The sequence below is a fragment of the Ahaetulla prasina genome, chromosome 1 (genome assembly GCF_028640845.1).
Source record: "Ahaetulla prasina isolate Xishuangbanna chromosome 1, ASM2864084v1, whole genome shotgun sequence".
NCBI lineage: Eukaryota > Metazoa > Chordata > Lepidosauria > Squamata > Colubridae > Ahaetulla > Ahaetulla prasina.
This window is the reverse complement of record NC_080539.1, coordinates 236,671,340-236,691,207: the sequence shown is the minus strand read 5'-3', so window position 1 is coordinate 236,691,207 and position 19,868 is coordinate 236,671,340. Positions and strand designations below refer to the sequence as shown.

The window sequence follows — 19,868 nt, the reverse complement described above, 5'->3', positions numbered from 1 at the left end:
GATCCATGAGACTGGAAAAAAAAACCAAAGTACCTGAAATTGATATATTTTGTACCATAATAGTTACAGAACTAGCATATTTCACTTTTTATCGACAAAGTTGTGTTCCATTTTTTTAAACTTTTTTTTCGGAGTAAATAACTTTTTATTAATATCATGTAAGTGGCAAACTATATACAGTATTCACAGTCTCCATCTTAAACAAAGCTGTTTTCATTAAGGTTTAAAAAAAAGGAAATAAGGTTTTATAAATATAACTAAAAAATTCTACAAGAATATTTCTCATTTTTGATTGTAATTGACACCCTCAAGATACAATTTACTTATTTTTAAGAATCATAGATATATATTCATTGGTAATATGGGAACAGCATGAAAAAGTCTGAGAAGATTGACATCAAAATTTAAATTATTCACTGGATTGTCTTCTGGTAATTTATTTTCCCATAGTTTCCAACAAGGGTGTTGGAATAAATTTTTAAATCTATTAACACATGTGGTGTGCCAGGCCACATGTGTTTAATAGGACCCACATTTAATGTTAATATTCTTAATACTCCCAATAATTAATCATGAATTGATGTATACAATTGTAGTAATCTCTCCTCCCCTCTCAAAAAATTCTTACCATAACATTGTTTTCCATCACCGCTGTATCCGTAGGGGCAGGGTCCACATTTGAATGCCTGATGCTTTGTTGATTCACAGGGCACACCAGGGAAACATGGCTTATTTGCACAGTTGACTCGCTTATTAAATGATCTCCAATCAGTTACCAAATGGTTTACACCTGAGGCATAAGGCTTTCTGAATGAAGCAGTCCTTTCTGAAATTCTTGACTGCACAGAGCTCCCTTGTGCCTGACTACCTTGATTTACACGAAGAGAAAATGACCTTTTCCAATGGAAAGATGATGGCAACAGTGTGGTCCACACAGACTGTCTCAAATACTTTGCTTTAGAACCATGGTTAGAATTAGTCTGGGTAGCTGAAATCCCAAGAGATTTTCCAGAAGGTGACAGGTCCGTTGAGGTATGGCTCTGTTGAATAGCATGCAGACTCATGCCTATGTCATCTTGAGTGGAGGTATTCCTTGTGGCATCCACTTGAACCTGCAGTTTATAGTCTGAAAGTTTTCCAGCAGCTCCTGATTCATTTTTTTGAAGAAGGGCTCCGTGGGTGCCATTTTTTATTTTGCTGAATGGAAAGGTTTTTCCTATAGATGGTGTAAAAGGCAGAGGCACCACTCTTTCTTTGAATGGAATTTGAATATCAATAGTTAAGGGATATCTTGCTATATGGAAAGTTGTTTCTAATTTTGGAGTATGATATTGTGAAGATGCAGAATCAATATCTTGTAAATTCTTTATAACACCTTGGGCAAAGGAGATTTTGGCTTCCCCAGGGACCTCCACAGTTACATCAGGCAGACGTTTTGCAGAACTTGACACTAAATGAAAAAAGATGGATCAGCACAAAATATTCTATATTTGCTTTTCTCTCTCTCTCTCTCTCTCCCTCTCTCTCTCTCCCTCCATCCCTCCCTCCCTCTCCCCCCTCTCTCTCACATACACACACACATAGAGAGAGAGAGATGTGAGATATTTAAAAATATCATAAATATACTGTAAAATCACTACAAAATATACAAAATGCTAAAATCATCTAACTATTAAGAGGGGATGTTTCTCTTCTCAGATTTTCTAAATGGTGAGAGAATGAAGCCAAACAGCTCCCCATGAGAATACATGATGTAGCCTGAAAACAATTCCTGCATTCGGAATAATGCAGAAGACGGTTTTCACCCATCTATAAAATAGATGCACTTCTGACAACAGAAACACCTTCAAAAGGGTAAATGTTAATGGCTGAAGACGTTTGGAACAACAGAGACAGTTCCTGAGTCAGTCAGACTTTAAAAAACAATTAGCACCTTAGTAAATATTATCCTCTATTTAATATGTTAGGGAGAAAATCATCTCAAATAATTTTGATCAGACTACTACTACAGTTTATAATTTAAGCATTCAGTTGTGATTATCTGTAGAGAAACCTGAAGCCACAACTAAACTTCCCCGAAGCAATCCACAACACTCTCTTCCAACTCTGTCCTCACCCTATCTCAAAGCTTGGAGGGAAAGGCAGCTCTTTGCCATCCAGAATGTTGTTTTTATAAGAGACTGCTGTATTTTCCAGATAAGATATATATCTTAAACATATTTGTCAGCTAGAAATTCTGTCTATTCCTCTAAAGTTTGAAAATATAACCAATTTTTCAGTTGGAAGGCCCTTTCTATCCACTTCTGATTTTGAAATTATATTCCCAACATGGCTAAATTCCTGTTCAAAGGGACGCTTAATCAGTGGTGAGTTTCTACTGGTTTGCCCTGGTTCGGGCGAACCACTAGTGGCGGTGATGGGAGGCTCCGCCCACCCACCCAGACATCATCATGGATGCTCTGCACAAGCGCAGAAGCACTGCGCGCGAGCGTTCCTGATTCTGAAGCGGTAGCAAAGGTAAGTGGAACCCACTACTGCACTTAATGTATCAGCTAATTCTTTCCTACACAATACCTTCCCCAAATTAATACTGAGTATCAGTACTGCAATGAAATAAAAGTACTGTAGAACCTTAGTCAAAGTCAGCGATTCTGATAAGTTCAGAATTCTCCCTACATTATTATTAGTAGTAGTACCAGTTGAAATCTTCTATTTCTTTCTTAATTTCCTACCCAAGTTATTGATTTTTAAATTTTTGATTTATTTAAAATATTTATATACCACCCTATATCACATTCTCAGGGAAACCTACAGTATCATCTTCCATTGAATGCATAATTAATACATTCCCAAATGGAGTTGCATTGAACTAGTCATACAGTAGTGTAATAGGATCTTTTTCACTTTGCTTGCCAATATAAGTTTCTAAGGAGTTTTTGAATTAATGAATAAAATATCCCACTAACTGTGTGATAGACATGTCTGTTTAAAACAGCAAGTGGCAAAATATGGTCTCCAACTTTCTCTTCCGTTTAATATTATACTGTACTTTCGGTGACAAGGATAATTACATTACTTAAAATGCTCCATAATTTACAGAAGCTAAGAAGAAAGTGGGTTTTACAAGTAGATATTAGAATCAGAACAGTATTTTTTTTTTTCAAAATTGGCATTTTTATTGAACTATGAAGAAGGGTTAACACTGAAAGGTCTCCCGAAATCAACAGCTTTATCTTTTTCTTTTATTTCAAACAATCTTCAATATCTTAAGATGTATCATCCATTATCCATTGAAGAAGTAGAATGGGTTATACCTGCCCCAATGTGCTACCATATAATTGAAGAAGATGAAAAATAATGGTGACAGCATAAAATGCACAAGGTCGAAATGAAATCTGCATTCCCCGCACAAAGCAACATTATTTTGTGTAGGCTCTGTCAGGATTAGATTACCGTATATACTCGAGTATAAGCCGAGTTTTTCAGCACGTTTTTTGTGCTGAAAAGCGCCCCCTCGGCTTATACTCGAGTCTACGTCTCGATGTACTTCGGGAACCCCGCACAGGAGACGCCAGAGGCGGCGAGATCGTCCGGCGGGATTTGTCCAAGGCTGAGCAGTTCGCCGCGCGGACCTGAGCCAAGCCGGTCCCAGTCCAGCCGAACGGTGAAAGCGACATGCGGCGCGCTCCGCTTTCACCGTTCGGCTGGACTGGGACCGCTTGGCTCGGTCCGCAGTAACTCCGCCAGGCTGTGCAGCGAAGAAACCATTTAAAAGCCCGCCAGGGCTTTCTTTCTTCTCCTCCGTGCTTCAGAAGTTGGGCTTTTAAATGGTTTCTTGGCACAGCCTGGCGGAGTTACTGCGGACCCGAGCAAGCGGTCCCAGTCAGCCGAGCGGTGAAAGCGGGCGGCGCTCGGCATGTCGCTTTCACCGCTCGCTGGACTGGGACCGCTTGGCTCGGTCCGCAGTAACTCCGCCAGGCTGTGCGCGAAGAAACCATTTAAAAGCCCAACTTCAAGCACGGAGGGAAGAAAGAAAGCCCTGGCGGGGCTTTTAAATGGTTTCTTGGCGGCACAGCCTGGCGGAGTTACTGCGGACCCGAGCAAGCGGTCCCAGTCCAGCGAGCGGTGGCGGGCGGCGCTCGGCATGTCGCTTTCACCGTTCGGCTGGACTGGGACCGGCCTCGGTCCCAGCAATGGCGGGGAGCCGACTTTGGCCCTTTAGCAAGGAGGAAGGTGGGAGGCGGAGCTGCCGGCTGTGGCGCCCCGCTCGGAGCCGGAGCCGCCGCCGCCGCCTGGAAGAGGAAGGAGATGACCTTCACGCGTGGAGGGTGAGGATGGGGGTTGAGGCGTGCAAGAGGAGCGAGCGTGGAGGAAGAGGAGGCGGCGGCCCGCTGAGACAGCGGCTTCTAAGACCAGCCCACGCTCCGAAGAGGAAAGGGAGTGAGTTGGTGGGTGGCTGGGACGAGACCCCACCACAAACACACACACAGCCGGTCGGACGGCGCGGTTCCATTCTCTACTCTCTCGCTCTCGTCAAGGCGCTGGAAGGGGCGGAGAGCGAAACAGCAGCAGGAGCAGCCGGCGCTCGCCGCTTCCTCCTCCTCCTCCTCCTCCTTTCGTGGCGGGCTGCTTCCAAGTCTGGAAATCTGTTTTGGGAAGTGGTGGTGCAGCGGCAGTTCAGCCCTGTCGGCCGGGGAAGGAGGCGGTGGATCGATTCTCGCGCCACACGAAGTCGGCTGGAAAGCTTGCTGCTTCTTCTTTTGCTTCTCTCCCCACCCACTCTTTTCTGCTCTCTTGCAACGTTGCTGCAGCTCCTCGGCTCCTTTTCCCGGCGCCCCAGAAGGCTCGAGCCTCTGCTGCCGATTGAATACTAAAATAAAATAAAGAGCGGAGAAGAACGGGCGCCGCTTTTGGTGTCCGCGTCCCTGTCGCCGCCCGGCAGGACGCGTTTAAAAAGGCGGGGAGTTGAAAAGAGGCTGCCTCTTGGGTTACCTCAACATCCATTCCAGAGCCGCTAAAGGCGGCTGCTTGGCCCGCCCTGGTTGGGGAACGGGCACAAAAAGGGTCCCTGGTGACCCAGATTTCATCCTAGCCCCATTGACTGGCCCTTTGACTCGATAGGATTTAGCTGACGGGATTGTTAAACAGCGCTGCACCTTTCTTCTGGGAGAGAAGTCACTCTAATAAATATTGGGAGGTGTTTTCAAGGAAACATAGGGGTCCACCTTCTGCCCACAAGAAATGTAGGGAAATGCCACCATTCCCAGCCTTCTGAGCACATCAGCTTATCCTGGCAGAGGATGAGGAAAGTCGCATTTCAAAGCCTTTGGAAATCACCAGCTTGGAAAAAGCTAAATTATGTAGGGCTATTCAGCTACAACTTCGTGTTTAAGTTTTGTCTTTTGAAGCGAGATAATGATAGCTAGCTAGCTAGCTAATTAGATAGATAGATAGATAGATAGATAGATAGATAGATAGATAGATAGATAGATAGATAGATAGATAGATAGATTAGAAAGAAAACAGAACAAAAAAACAGAATAATAGAGTTGGAAGGGACCTTGGAGGTCTTCTAGTCTAACCTGCTTACATGAAACCTTATACCACTTCAAATGCTTATCCAATATCTTCTTAAAAACTTCCAGTGTTAGAGCATTCACAACTTCTGGAGGCAAGTTGTTCCACTGGTTAATTGTTCTAACTGTCAGGAAATTTCTCCTTAGTTCTAGGTTGCTTCTCTCCTTGATTAGTTTCCACCCATGCTTCTTGTCCTGCCCTCAGGTGCTTTGGAGAATAGTTTGATTCCCCCTTCTTTGTGGCAGCCCTGAGATATTGGAATGTTCCTATCATGTCACCCTAAACTAGACATACCCAGTTCACATGCCCGTGAGGCGTCTTGCTTGCATGTCACACACACGCACCGCTCGCTGGGAAAAAAAAAAGGATGGAAGGAAGGAAGGAAGGATGGATTGATGGATGGGCGACCGCTTTGAGCGCAACCCTTCTCCCGCAACTAAGGGGGGTCAATGTTTTCCCCAATCCTAGGGTGTGGGAAACAGTCATTCTTTCTTCCCCTAGTCTCTCCGAGATCGCACTGCAGCGCCCATCATCCCCAGCCGGCAATCTGAGCTCGTGCCATCGATGTGGTCCTTGAACTTCCCCTCCTTGTTTCTAACCCAGCCTAGGATGGCGGCGTGGAGGGTATGGTGGTGGTAAAGCGACCAGGAGAAAGCTTTCGCTCTTTTCGAGAGGTCCTCTTGGAAGGCTGCCTTGGAAAGGGAAAGTGGGAGGGGCAGAGATTTCTCCTCAAGGTCCCCTTGGAAGGCTGGGTTGGAAAGGAAAGTGGGAGGGGCAGAGATTTCTTCCTCTCGGGTCCCCTTGGAAGGCTGGGTTGGAAAGGGAAAGTGGGAGGGGCAGAGATTTCTTCCTCGGGTCCTTCTAGAGTCCTTGAGAAACTGATATCATACAAGGTTAATAAATTATACTCCTCCTCCTCATTGATGAGTTTTCATCCTGAAATTGATTGAAACATTGTACCATCATATGCTGCCATAGTATAGTGTTAACAACATCTGTAAAGATGATATATGAGCATGACACTAAGTTTTTCTATATTTCCCCCTTTATTGAAAAACTTCCATCATGCTTCTTTCTGAAAACAAAGGTCATTATAATATACCTCATTATATATTTGATTTGATGATATTTCAGTTAATAAATACCATTTAAGGTGTTAAGCTTCCTTTCTTTTTCAGCAGCAAAGTGAATTACAACTTTAAAGAACTTTATTACTTTATATTCATTTATTTTAAGTATAGATTTTAGATTTTTAAACAAATATGTTTAGAGCTTTTATATCTTTCAAGTTATTCAAATTATCCCTCAGCAGGTATATAATGGCATCCAATTCCAATATCATGTTGGGGCTTTTGAGCAAGGGAGGAGGAGCGAGCACCGCCTTTCGCTGGCATTCCGGGATTTCCCTTTGTTTAGAGCTGGGAATCTTCCTTCCCCCTTTTGCACTTTTATTGTTTTTCGTTCAAATAAATATTCATGTTATTTTACTTGGCTCTATCTTTATTTTTTACATTGACCAGTAGCTGCCTCATTTCCCACCCTCGGCTTATACTCGAGTCAATAGTTTTTCCCAGTTTTTTGTGGTAAAATTAGGTGCCTCGGCTTATATTCGGGTCGGCTTATACTCGAGTATATACGGTAATTAATGTCCTTGTATATATGAATAGATAAAAAAGATCAGATGCAGATTGGATATATTCCTGTCTTTAAATCTTGCATAAATATGGAAATAAGGAACAGAGGTGTTTGCTTGGCATTCTCCTTCTAATACAAGAATTTGGTCAAAATAGTTTTGTGGCTCTTGTGGAGAAAAGATCTGTGCATTTAGGAAACAATGGGATGTAAGGGCCAGGCCAAGAGCAGTTATAATCTACAGCATGCTTTAAAGCAGAGGTGTCAAACTCAAGGCCTGTGGGCCGGATTTGGCCTACGTGGTGCTTAGATCTGGCCCGCAGGGCCACCCTGGAAATAGCGAAGGACTGGCCTGCTGCCTCTTGTCAGTGAAAATGGAGCTCAGGAGGGCCGTGCATCAGCTCCGTTTTCACTGACAGAGTGCTAGCAAAACAAATTACTAGCAAAACTTGGCATTTGATCACATGAGTGACATCGAGCTGGCCATATACATCCTGGCCATGCCCCCCCACCCCCGCAGGTCAAACACAACCCTGCTGCGGCCCTCAATGAAATCGAGTTTGACACCTCTGCTTTAAAGAGATTCTGGCAAAGGCCATTGACATGGGAGGGGGCAACCCCTGAGGTATGTAATTTGTACTTTTGTTCTTGGGGCTCAGTAGTAAAACGTAAACCTTTTACTTTCTTGTGCAACCCCTTCTTTTTCTTCCTTTCTGGGCAATCAGAAGACCTGTCTGGGGATCATTGATACAGTTTTCATTGTTACCATTGCTGGAGTTTTACTCTCTCTCTCTCTCTCTCTCTCTCTCTCTCTCTCTCTCTCTCTCTCTCTCTCTCTCCCTCCTTCCTTCTCTCTCTCGTTTCCTGAGCCAGCTGTAATTGGGAATGCTGAAGGAAAGTGACAAGAGAATATTTTCCCATCATTCCAGAGCAAAACAAAGCAGTCTCAAGAACAGGGCAGCATCCTCGATTTACAATCATTCATTTAGTGACTGTTTTTCACACTTACGATCATTGCACCATTCCCGTAGTGACATGATCAAAATTCAGATGCTTGGCACATGTAAGGAATGACTGTTCTACTACTTGCCCAGCAATCCATTGTGAACAGTCTATGTATTTTTTTTTATACCTTCTGAGCAGCCATAACAGCCAGAGAGAATTAACACATGAGCCAATAGATCCCAGCCTGCCTGTGTTTTATAGTGTTGCTGTTAGAGGGTAGTTTCATAATATGTAGCCAATATTCCTTCAAGTCACTGTATTTAAGCATCTGTTTACTTAATTGTATGATTATCTGCTTGCCAGGAATTCAAATTGATTTTTATCAGCCTTTTCATTATTTGCTGGGACAGAAAATTGAATGATTAGATACCTGTTCTACATCACCTCCAGGTTAAATTACTATAACAGTTTTTCCACAGAGCTGGGAAAGCATTCTGAAGATCAGCCGATACGAAATACTGAAGCCTGTTTTTGATTTAGTGATACTTACCCTTAAATGTATAATTGCTTTGGAGAGAAGATATTTAAATTGCTTCCTCTTTGCATTGAAACCTGCCTACATCGATCTTTGAAGGACATCTTACTCTGTGTTCTACCTCCTGTCTGAAGTGTCAGGCCTGTCTGGGAATGTTTGATAGATTTTTCATTGTTACAATAGCTGGACTTTTACTAGAATTTTAGTTCATATGGGTTTTTTTGTATGTGTGTTAATTGCAGCTTTTTAAAAATGTCTGTTTTTCATTGGGTTATGATTTTTTAATATTCTTACATAATTAAATTGCATTGAGCCAGTTTGATGTGGTTAAGGAGGCAGACCCAGAAACTAGGAGACGGTGAGTTCTAGTCCCATTTTAAGCATGAAAACTGGCCGGATGATTTTGGATCAATTACTCTCTCAATTATACCCATCTCACCAGGTTGTTGGGAAAATAGGGTGAAGAAGAAATATTATATATGTTCGATCCCTTGAATTATTTATAAAATAATAAAAGCATGAAAAAAATTGAATACTTTTTTTTTCCAAAACAGTTTTATGTTGTATGAAAACATAACATTGTTTTAAGGGTGTTGGGTGTGTGTGTGTGTGTGTGTGTGTGTGTGTGTGTGTGTGTAAAACAAGAAACAGACATTTTGCGAGCACAGGAACTAAAATAATTAAAATTTTATTCTACTAAACTTTCATCAGCCATCTGCTAACATTGTCAGAGTATTAAACTACCATTACAGAGATCTCTGCTTTTATATGACATTAATATACCTGGAATTTGTATTTTTAGAATAATTTGTGTTATATATATATATATATATATATATATATATATATATATATATATATATATATATATATATATATATATGTCTTTGGTTGTTCGGGTTTTCTCCCGTGTAAAATTGGAAGTGTCTTGGCGACGTTTCGACGAAGTCTCATTCGTCATCTTCAGGCTTCAGCTTCGTGCTTCTGGGAGCAATTGCTCCCAGAAGCACGAAGCTGAAGCCTGAAGATGACGAATGAGACTTCGTCAAACGTCAAGACACTTCCAATTTTACATGGGAAAACCGAACAACCAAACACACGTGAAAACCTCAGAAAACATATATATATATATATATATATATATATATATATATATATATATATATATATATATATATATATATATATATATATATATATATATATATATTTGTTTTCTGAGGTTTTCACGTGACAGTCTATTGTTCGGGTTTTCTCCCACGTAAAATTGGAAATGTCTTGGCGACGTTTCGACGAAGTCTCATTCTCATTCTCATTCTCATTCTCCCAGAAGCACAAAGCTGAAGCCTGAAGATGACGAATGAGACTTCGTCGAAATGTCGCCAAGACATTTCCAATTTTACACGGAGAAAACCCAACAACTAAAGACATATATATATATATATATATATATATATATATATATATATATATATATATATATATATATATATATATATATATTCGACGAAGTCTCATTTGTCATCTTCAGGCTTCAGCTTCATGCTTCTGGGAGCAATTTGTGACTGCAGCTGTTTCTTCCTTTTTAACTGCTAGTAGGGTTTGAACTGATTGGGTGGGAGCTTGGCTGTGCTCTGATTGGATGGGGTTTTTTTTGTGCTCTGATTGGCTGGGGGTGTGTCCTGTTTGGGTGGGGGCTTGGTTGTGCTCAGATTAGTCTGAGTTGCAGGGGGATTTGAGCTAGTGAGCTACATTGCTGTTGTTTGGCTTCGTGGTCGTGGTCGTGCTACATCTTCATAGTGGGTGTCAGTCTGCTGCATGTATTTATTTATTTATTTATTGATTGATTGATTGATTGATTGATTGATTGGATTTTTATACCGCCCTTCTCCCGAAGGACTCAGGGCGGTTTACAGCCTAGATAAAATGATAATAGTATACAAATAAAACAATAAATTAAAAAACTTATTAAACCTATGGCCGAATTAAAACATTTAAAATCATAAAACCCCCATAAAATTTATAAAATTTATATCAAATATTAAAACTATTAAAAATCCTATGCCAGCCCTGCACGAATAAACAAATAGGTCTTCAGCTCGCGGCCGAAGTATGGATTGGAGGGGTTTGAAATGGCTAATGTTGCAGCTGCGGTTTGGCTTCTGGTCCTTGGTCGTGCTTCATGATCAGTGTGGGTTTGGGTCTGCTTTCTGGGTGGATGTGTGGTGGTGACATCCTGTGTGGACCTCGTGAGTGGGGGTCTGGTGTCATTCCTCGTGTTAGGGACTCGTTTGTCAATAAGGGCGGGTTTCCAAATGGCTGGTAGGCGGGAGGTATCATCTTGTTTGTTTATGCTGTGTGGGCATTTTTCTATCTTGATGGCTTCTCTGATTATTCTGTTGCTAAAGTGTTAAAGTGAATATCCAATCAGAGCACAGCCAAACTCCCACCCAATCAGTTCAAACCCCCACTAGCAGTTAAAAAGGAAGAAACAGCTGCAATCACACATTGCTCACACATTGCTCCCAGAAGCACGAAGCTGAAGCCTGAAGATGACGAATGAGACTTCGTCGAAACGTTGCCAAGACACTTCCAATTTTACGCGGGAGAAAACCCGAATAACCAAAGACCTACATACAAACACCTGCGAAAACCTCAGAAAATAAATAAATAAATATATATATATTTACACACACATATATATATATTTATATATATATATATAAATTAGTTTTTATTTACCCAATTTATAGAATTTTTATATTAATGTTTCCTAACGTATGCTGTTAATATACATTCCTTATAGATGTTTAATGTAAATTTTCTCTGATGTTCTCTTTTGTTCCTACTGTGTGCATAACCCTCAAATTATTTTCATATGGATAAGCAAGGTGGATAATACAAGGTGCACAAAATGATAAAGAAGTAATTAGCCAAAGAAATAGAAGAAAATGGTGTTAGTTTATATTAACATCATTCCCTATATCATTCCATATTTTACGTCTTTGAAAGCCATGCTTGCTTCCATCTTATCCATATTCTCATTTGGACATACTTCACACATTGCGTAACAACTTTATTGTTAAGTAATGTGTTGAAGTAATGTATGAAGTGTATATTTATTCTTCCCTCATGTATTTGGGATTCAGTCTTCACTCATTCTCTTAACATTACAATAAAGCCTGTATTGATTTCATACTTATTACTCAATTTTGAATTTAATCTATGCCATTGTAAGTCACCTAGAGGCACTTTGGATAGTGAGACAGACAGCATATAAATTTAATAAATAAATAAAATAAATAAATCATTTTTTTTTCATTTCCTTTAGGCCTTGTCTCTTCTTGTTTGAGCACCTACATCTACACTAACTCAATGCTACCACATTTGACTTATTTTTTTCGCCTTCCAATATTTCTAGCTTTTATTTCCATATAAGACAGCTGAAATAAGCACACTTTCATACTCATCCACTTTTGCTTCTTTCAACCAATGGGTTATTCTTTAGAATAGGCCTTTCTACAGATTTTGCACAGAAAAATTCACTTTCTTGTTTAGGTTGCTTTCCACAGAACTGGTCATCAAATGTGCAATCACAATTATCTTGATCTTCAGTACATCAGTTTTCACATCCATACTACTTTCTGCATCATATAGTACTTTGAGGTTTATTAACCAGAACTTATCATATAGTAATATTATCATCACAGTAATATTAACTGCAAACCATACTGAGTCTAAGTTTATAACATAATATTGTCTACATTATGAAATACATGTCATGTATTTTCCACATCCACTCATGTCTACACTAAACTCATTTCTAATATGAGTTCTAATAAGTATTCACTGTAATTTATCTACAAATATTTAAACATCTTACACCTTGCTCTATTTTAACCATTCTCTATGCATCCTATTTATTCTCACAAATAGTTTATTTTCATCAAATACACTTTAAAGCATTTAGCAATCAAAATTCAAGTGCTTATTTAATTACATCTCCAGCAAATATTCACATAATTCAAGCTCATTTACTGTCTCAAAAACAACCACTGTGCAATAATATTTCTTTCTCTCCTTGGTACATTCTTAATGACCTGCTGAAGAAAAAAATTCTGGTCTGCATACTCCTGGCCAACATAAACCATACATCACTTCCCAGATATTCGTCACTATTCTTTAAAAAAAAAATTTCCAGTGTTGGAGCATTCACAACTTCTGCAGGCAAGTCGTTCCACTTATTAATTGTTCTAACTGTCAGGAAATTTCTCCTTAGTTCTAAGTTGCTTCTTTCCTCGATCAGTTTCCACCCATTGCTTCTTGTTCTACCCTCAGGTGCTTTGGAGAACAGCCCGACTCCCTCTTCTTTGTGGCAGCCCCTGAGATATTGGAACACTGCTATCATGTCTCCCCTAGTCCTTCTTTTTATTAAACTAGATATACCAAGTTCCTGCAACTCTTCTTCATATGTTTTAGCCTCCAGTCCCCTAATCATCTTTGTTGCTCTTCTCTGCACTCTTTCTAGAGTCTCAGCATCTTTTTTACATCGCGGCGACCAAAACTGAATGCAGTATTCCAAGTGTGGCCTTACCGAGGCATTATAAAGTGGCACTAACACTTCACATGATCTTGATTCTATCCCTCTGTTTATGCAGCCCAGAACTGTGTTGGCTTTTTTAGCAGCTGCTGCACACTGCTGGCTCATATCTAAATGGTTGTCCACTAGGACTCCAAGATCCCTCTCACAGGTACTACTATTGACCAAGGTACGGCATATACGGTACCTGTGCATTTTGGGTTTTTTGCCTAAATGTAGAACCTTACTTTCATTCTTCATTCTTTTTTTATTCTTCATTCTTTTATTATCCATTAACATCTCCTACACTGGCAGATGACACTTAGCTTTATATCTCTACCTCAGGCCCTTTGAGTGATGCTGTGGATGTCCTATCTCAGTGTCTGGAAGCTGTTGGAGACTGGATGGGGTATTTGGACTCCCCAGAGACACGGCTCTTCCATTTTTAATTCTGGGAGGGTTTTAGTGCCTTAAATAGACCCAGGATTTATTTTTACTGTTTTTATTGTTTCAAATTGTTTTTGGCACTTTTAATTGTAATGTATTTTTTTGAATCGTAGGCTGCTCAGAGTCATTGACTGAGATGGATAGCTTTAGAATTGGATGAATGAATGAATAAATAAATCAAAAGCCTTTCAATCAAAGTTCTCTCTCATTCTTTTAGTCAAAATTCTTCCCTTTTCACATCTTAGCTATAGCAGAGCTATATACTGCTGCATAATGCTTTATAGAACTTTCTGAGCTGTTTACAGAGTTAGTGCATTACCCCCCAAAAGCTAGGTCCTCATTTTACTGACTTCGGAAGGATTGTAGGCTGAGTGTGCATCTAGCCCCATCAGGATTGAACACCATATTATGGGCAGAGTTAGGGTTAGAGTTAATGCAATACTGCATTCTAACCACTGCACCACCAGGGCACTGTTCCCTCTAAACTGCGCGCATGCGCAAATGCGCACTGCTGACACGGTCTCCGCGCACAGAAAATCTGTGCTGCGCAGCTAATCAACGTCATTTGACAGGCGTCCATTTGTGGCGTGTTTTAGCCTAAAACACACCACAAATGGGCGCTCAATGATTATGATCTGCGCAGCAGATCGACTAGCTAAAACTTTTAGCTAGCCGAATCTGTGCTGCGCAGCTAATCAACATCATTTGACAGGCGTCCATTTGTGGCGTGTTTTAGCTAGCCGAATCTGTGCTGCGCAGCTAATCAACATCATTTGTCAGGCGTCCATTTGTGGCGTGTTTTAGCTAGCCGATGTGGCCAATGTGGAGTGAAGACTCGCTAATAATGCTAAGTGCTGTTTATGCTAACCCCTTGTAATAATGGCAAAACGAACGGGCAGTGGCACATCCCCTCACCAAGCCAAAGTAAAAAAGAAATGCGATTCTTTTAAGATGGAATGGCTGTTGGCGTATGTGCAAACGGAAGAAAAAACTGTGAAACTGGGTGAGATTTTTTCTTTTTCGAGCGAGAAAGGTCTGCTCTGCAAAACATATTGCAGAAGCCAAAATAGCAAGCGAGTTTTCGGAGGGGAAAATGTGGACAGAATGGAAGCTGGACTACCTCAAGTGTCACATTCAGCACCAAAGTCATTTGAAAGCGGTGGGAATTGTAAGAAGATGCAAGATGGCAATGGGGATCGGTACATTGTTGAGGGAGAGCACCAAAGATCGAGAGAAGAGGAACGAGCTGTCACTCGTAAAGAAATCCAACCCCGAGCAAGTTAAAGTTCTCATCGACGATATTCTCCTAGCCATCAACATGAATGCCTCTATGCTGTCGGTTCAACAAATTCACGATCACATGGCAAAGTACGTGAGTATTCCAGAAAGCTGGCGAAGCAAAAATTATGCCTTTGAGTTTGTGAATTCCATCAATCAAATAGTGCAGAATGAGATGATGTGTAAAGTTAAAAATGCACCTTGGCACACCCTGATCGTAGATGAGAGCACAGACATAACAGTGCACAAAATGCTAGTCCTGTATATTAAATACAGAGAGGAAAACAACGTCAACCATAAAACTGTATTTGGCGGCATCGTCCAGCTGACGGCATGCACCGCTCGGGATATTATGCAGGCAATAACTCAGTTTTACACCAATCATAAACTAGACATGCAGAGAATGGTGATGCTGACCTCCGACGGTGCCTCAGTAATGTTAGGAAAGCACAACGGAGTTGCAGCTTTATTAAAGCAGCAAATACCACATCTAACTGAGCAACACTGTGTAGCCCATAGAGAGGACTTGGGCATTGATGATGCGTGGAAAGGCGTACCTTTGATGCGTGACGTGGAAACTTTTCTTAGAACGGTTTATTCCACTTTCTCTAGATCCACTGTAAAGAGGGGAAAATTGGAAGAGCTAGCAAAGATTCTTGATGAGGATTCGCTGTCATTCAGGCCTCTGAACGAAGTGCGGTGGCTGTCGCGGGACAAAGCCGTGAATGCTGTTCTGAGGAACTACACTGTCCTGGAAGAATACTGCAAGAGAGAATCCAGTGATAACAGAGATCCAGTGGCGAATTACTGTTACAAAAAGCTGACCGATTCAAAGTTCAAGTTTACTCTCACTGCTCTAGGAGATGTTTTGGGCGAGCTGGCACACCTGTGTCTTTCTTTTCAAAAACGCAACCTGACTGTGATGGAGGGGCACTGCTTTGCAAGAGCAAAGATTGAGAAGCTGCGTTCCCAATACTTGACAGGGGAAAAGGATATCAAGTGGAGTGACCGCGTCAAAGAGGCGATGAGGGCCTCGTCAGCTGATGGCAGAGATACCGGTGAGATTATTTGTTTTATTCGTAATCTCTGCGATCACTTGGATGCTCATTTTCCAAAGGATGAATTAAAGGAGTGGTCTGCATTGGACATTGAGGCATTGAGCTCAGAATCAGTTTTGAGTACGGAGCAGCATACATTGCCACATTGGCAAAGAAGTATGAGGCCATTCTCCACCAGCCACATTCTGTGGAGGCCAGTAACGGTGAATATGCTGAATTCAAGTACATAATGAGGCAAAAACTGAAACAAGGGTCAATCAGCACATTTTCAGATATGGTGGCTGCAACACTAAAATGTGAGGAGCTGAAACACGTCTCACAGCTTGTGGATATTTGTGCTACATTTCAAGCATCCAGTGCGGATTGTGAAAGAGGATTTAGTTTAATGAATCGGATCAAAACAGCATCCAGAAATCGTCTTGAAGTGGATCATTTGGACCAGCTGATGCGCATAAAGTCAAAGCTGCAAGCAGACGAGGACATCAACCTGGACAATGTGTACAACCATTGGAGATGTGAGAAGGACAGACGGGAAAATTAAGGTGAAATTTAAGTCTTCAATCAGAATGTGCTCATCTAGTGTCACTTATTTACAATTTTCTTTTATGGATATTGATCATTGAACACTGCCACTAGTTTGAGTTGTAAAAATCAAATGAGTGTGTCATATACTGAATTTTGTGGAAAAAGAGTTACTTGACTGTCTCCCAGACCACAGTAGAACAATCTCACCCAGTGCATGGCAGGAGCTTCACACAATGGCTTATGCTCATAATGCAAGTCAGAGCTTTATAATAAAAATGTTAAGTATGTTTTCAAAATCGGGAGTTTAATCTTTAACAAGATTTTTGTAATTTTCATTGTGTAAGTGGGCTAAATCACATAATTAAAAGTGTTATAACAGAAATGTAAATGCTGTAATTTGATTCTTTTAATAAATCATGTGACTTGAATGGATGCGATGCTGGCATGACCCGCACGTCTGATGTTGCTCACAGTGGTCCAAGGGACCGCTCAGGGAGTTAGTGTGCTTGCTCAGACTCGTGAAAAATTAGAGGGAACATTGCACCAGGGGTCTTCTAATCAGCATGTACAGCAGTGGTGGGTTGCTACCAGTTTGCCCCAGATCAGGCAAACTGGTATTGGCGGTAACGGGAGGCTCCGCCCACCTGCCCGGATGCTTCTGCACATACGCAGAAGCACCCATGTGCCCATGAGCAAACCAGTAGCATATATATATATACTCAACAGCTCCCTAGGACCATCTACCAGAAAAAAACACACACTAACTGCTACTTAAACAATCACATCACCACCCTGCATAGATCAACTCCGTACCAAGACTCTCATCTCCAGGACCAAACGCCTAGCCGACAAAGACCACCTGAAAACTGAATTACACACTGTCACAAACGTATTAATCTCCAAAGGATTTCAAAGAAACACAATTACCAACCTAATCCAAAGGGAGACACCGCTCAAGAACCAAGACACAGAACAAGACAACGGCATCGCCCTCCTCCCATACATCAAAGGCACCACAGATAAAATCAGCAAAATTCTCCACAAACATAACATCAAGACAGCCTTCTCCACAGAGCAAAAAATAGCCAACCTCTTAAGAAACCCCAAAGACAAGATCCATCTAGAAAACCAAGGAGTCTATGAAATACCATGCAAAGTCTGCCCAGCCACATACATTGGACAAACTAATAGAATAAATGCACGCATCGCAGAACACAAGAACGCAGTCAGAAAAGAAGAAAAAAACCTCCTCCATTTTCCAGCACCTTAAAACCACAGGACATGAAATTGATTTTGAAGGAACCAAATTAATCTCCAAAACTGAACACTATAACAAGAGAATAATTATGGAAGCCATTGAAATAGAAAAACACCCCCACAACATGAACAAATGGGACGACACCTCCCGCCTACCAGAAATCTGGAAACTGGCCTTAGTCAACAAACGAGTCCCAGCCACAAAAATTGACACCGGACCCAGGATAACACACAACGCCACCACCGATCATTCTCACCAGATTCAAACCCAAACCCATCCCACAGATGAAACACAACCACCATCCAGAAGCCAGACCATGCTGGCACCACTGACTGCTGTGCCCCCCTCCGATCCCCACGCAAAGCAAGCTGGCACACGCCAGGAATACTTGACAGGATCTCGGACTCGGAGCCAAAGCGGGGCCCGGGATGCTGCATCACAGCCATCTGCTCAAGACATCACATCACAGAATTCCAGAGGCCACAACACCAAAGCTCAGGAACAAAAGACTAGGACCACACCCACACAGGATGCTGCGAAGCAGCCGACCAATCTGCAAACACCCACTCCATTTACCAATCAAGATGCAACCACGCAGCCAACCAACCCGCTCACAGCAACACTCCCCACCTCCCCACCAATATTTATAGAGAGACGGCAGCTCCAACCACGCTTTGCCCACAGAAGTTCAAAGCCAAAAGCACCAGCCTGAAGATGATGAGTGAGACCTCATTAAAACGTTACCAAGATACTCTCAACCTTACATGGGAAAAGACCTGAAAAGACCTGAAAAGACCTGAATATGCCAAGACCTACATACTTATACCAATGAAAACCTACAAAAACATATATATATATTTGTTTTCTGAGGTTTTCACGGGTGTTTGTATATAGGTCTTTGGTTGTTCGGGTTTTCTCCCGTGTAAAATTGGAAGTGTCTTGGCGACGTTTCGACGAAGTCTCATTCGTCATCTTCAGGCTTCAGCTTCGTGCTTCTGGGAGCAATGTGTGATCGCAGCTGTTTCTTCCTTTTAACTGCTAGTGGGGGTTTGAACTGATTGGGTGGGAGCTTGGCTGTGCTCTGATTGGATGGGGGTTTTTCTGTGCTCTGATTGGCTGGGGGTGTGTCCTGTGTTGGTGGGGGCTTGGTTGTGCTCAATCTAGTCTGTGCTGCAGGGGGATTTGAGCTGGTGAGCTGCATAGCTGTTGTTTGGCTTTGTGGTCGTGCTACATCTTCATAGTGGGTGTCAGTCTGCTGCATGAATGGATTGGAGGGGTTTGAAATGGCTAATGTTGCAGCTGCGGTCTGGCTTCTGGTCCTTGGTCGTGCTTCATGATCAGTGTGGGTTTGGGTCTGCTTTCTGGGTGGATGTGCGGTGGTGACATCCTGTGTGGACCTTGTGAGTGTGGGTCTGGTGTTGTCGTGTCCCACTCCTCCGCTGACGGCTGGGTCCGGGAAATCCGAATCAGGCGTGCCTCTGCAGCTCTGTCCAAAGTCCTAGCAAAGTCCTCAGAGCAGGCAGGAGACCAGTAAGTGACTTCAGCAAGATAAGTTTGACTTTTTGCCTGACTCAGAGACTGCCAGAAAGTAGCTCCTTTATATAGGCCATGGGGTGTGGCACCATGACTCAGCACTCATTAAGGCCTGCCCCTCCCTTCCCTCTGTAGCCTCCGCCTCTCCAATCTTCTGATGCGAGGGTCACACCAATCAGCTGTTCTTGGGAGTAAACCCTCCTCAGGCTCACCTGCTGTGGAGGAGGGGGAGGGGTCTAGCTGCTCCGTTTGCCTGGGCATGGAGTCAGGGCTGGGGCAGGGAGATTCTCCTTCTGCAGTTTGTGTGGGCATGGAGCCAGGACTGGGACCGGGAGGCATACATTCCTCAGTGTGCGGGAGCAGGTAAGAAGGCCCCGGCTGCTCTGAGGGCGGGCAAGACACAACACTATCCCTCACCGCAGGGCCCTTCCCCCGGGGCTGACGATCGGGATGCGGTCGGGCCGGGTTCTGCTCGTGGAAGGCCCGCACCAGGTCCGGGGC

General features: G+C 42.2%; 1 protein-coding gene across 1 annotated transcript in view; it reads right to left on the bottom strand.

Moving 5' to 3' along the window:
• The window catches only part of LOC131203499 (delta-like protein 4), a 116,087-nt gene that overhangs the window by 71,898 nt on the left and 24,321 nt on the right, over positions 1-19,868 (bottom strand). The window contains exon 2 of the mRNA XM_058193835.1: positions 629-1,450. Coding sequence (XP_058049818.1) covers positions 629-1,450 — 822 coding nt within the window. The remainder of the gene's footprint in view (positions 1-628; positions 1,451-19,868) is intronic.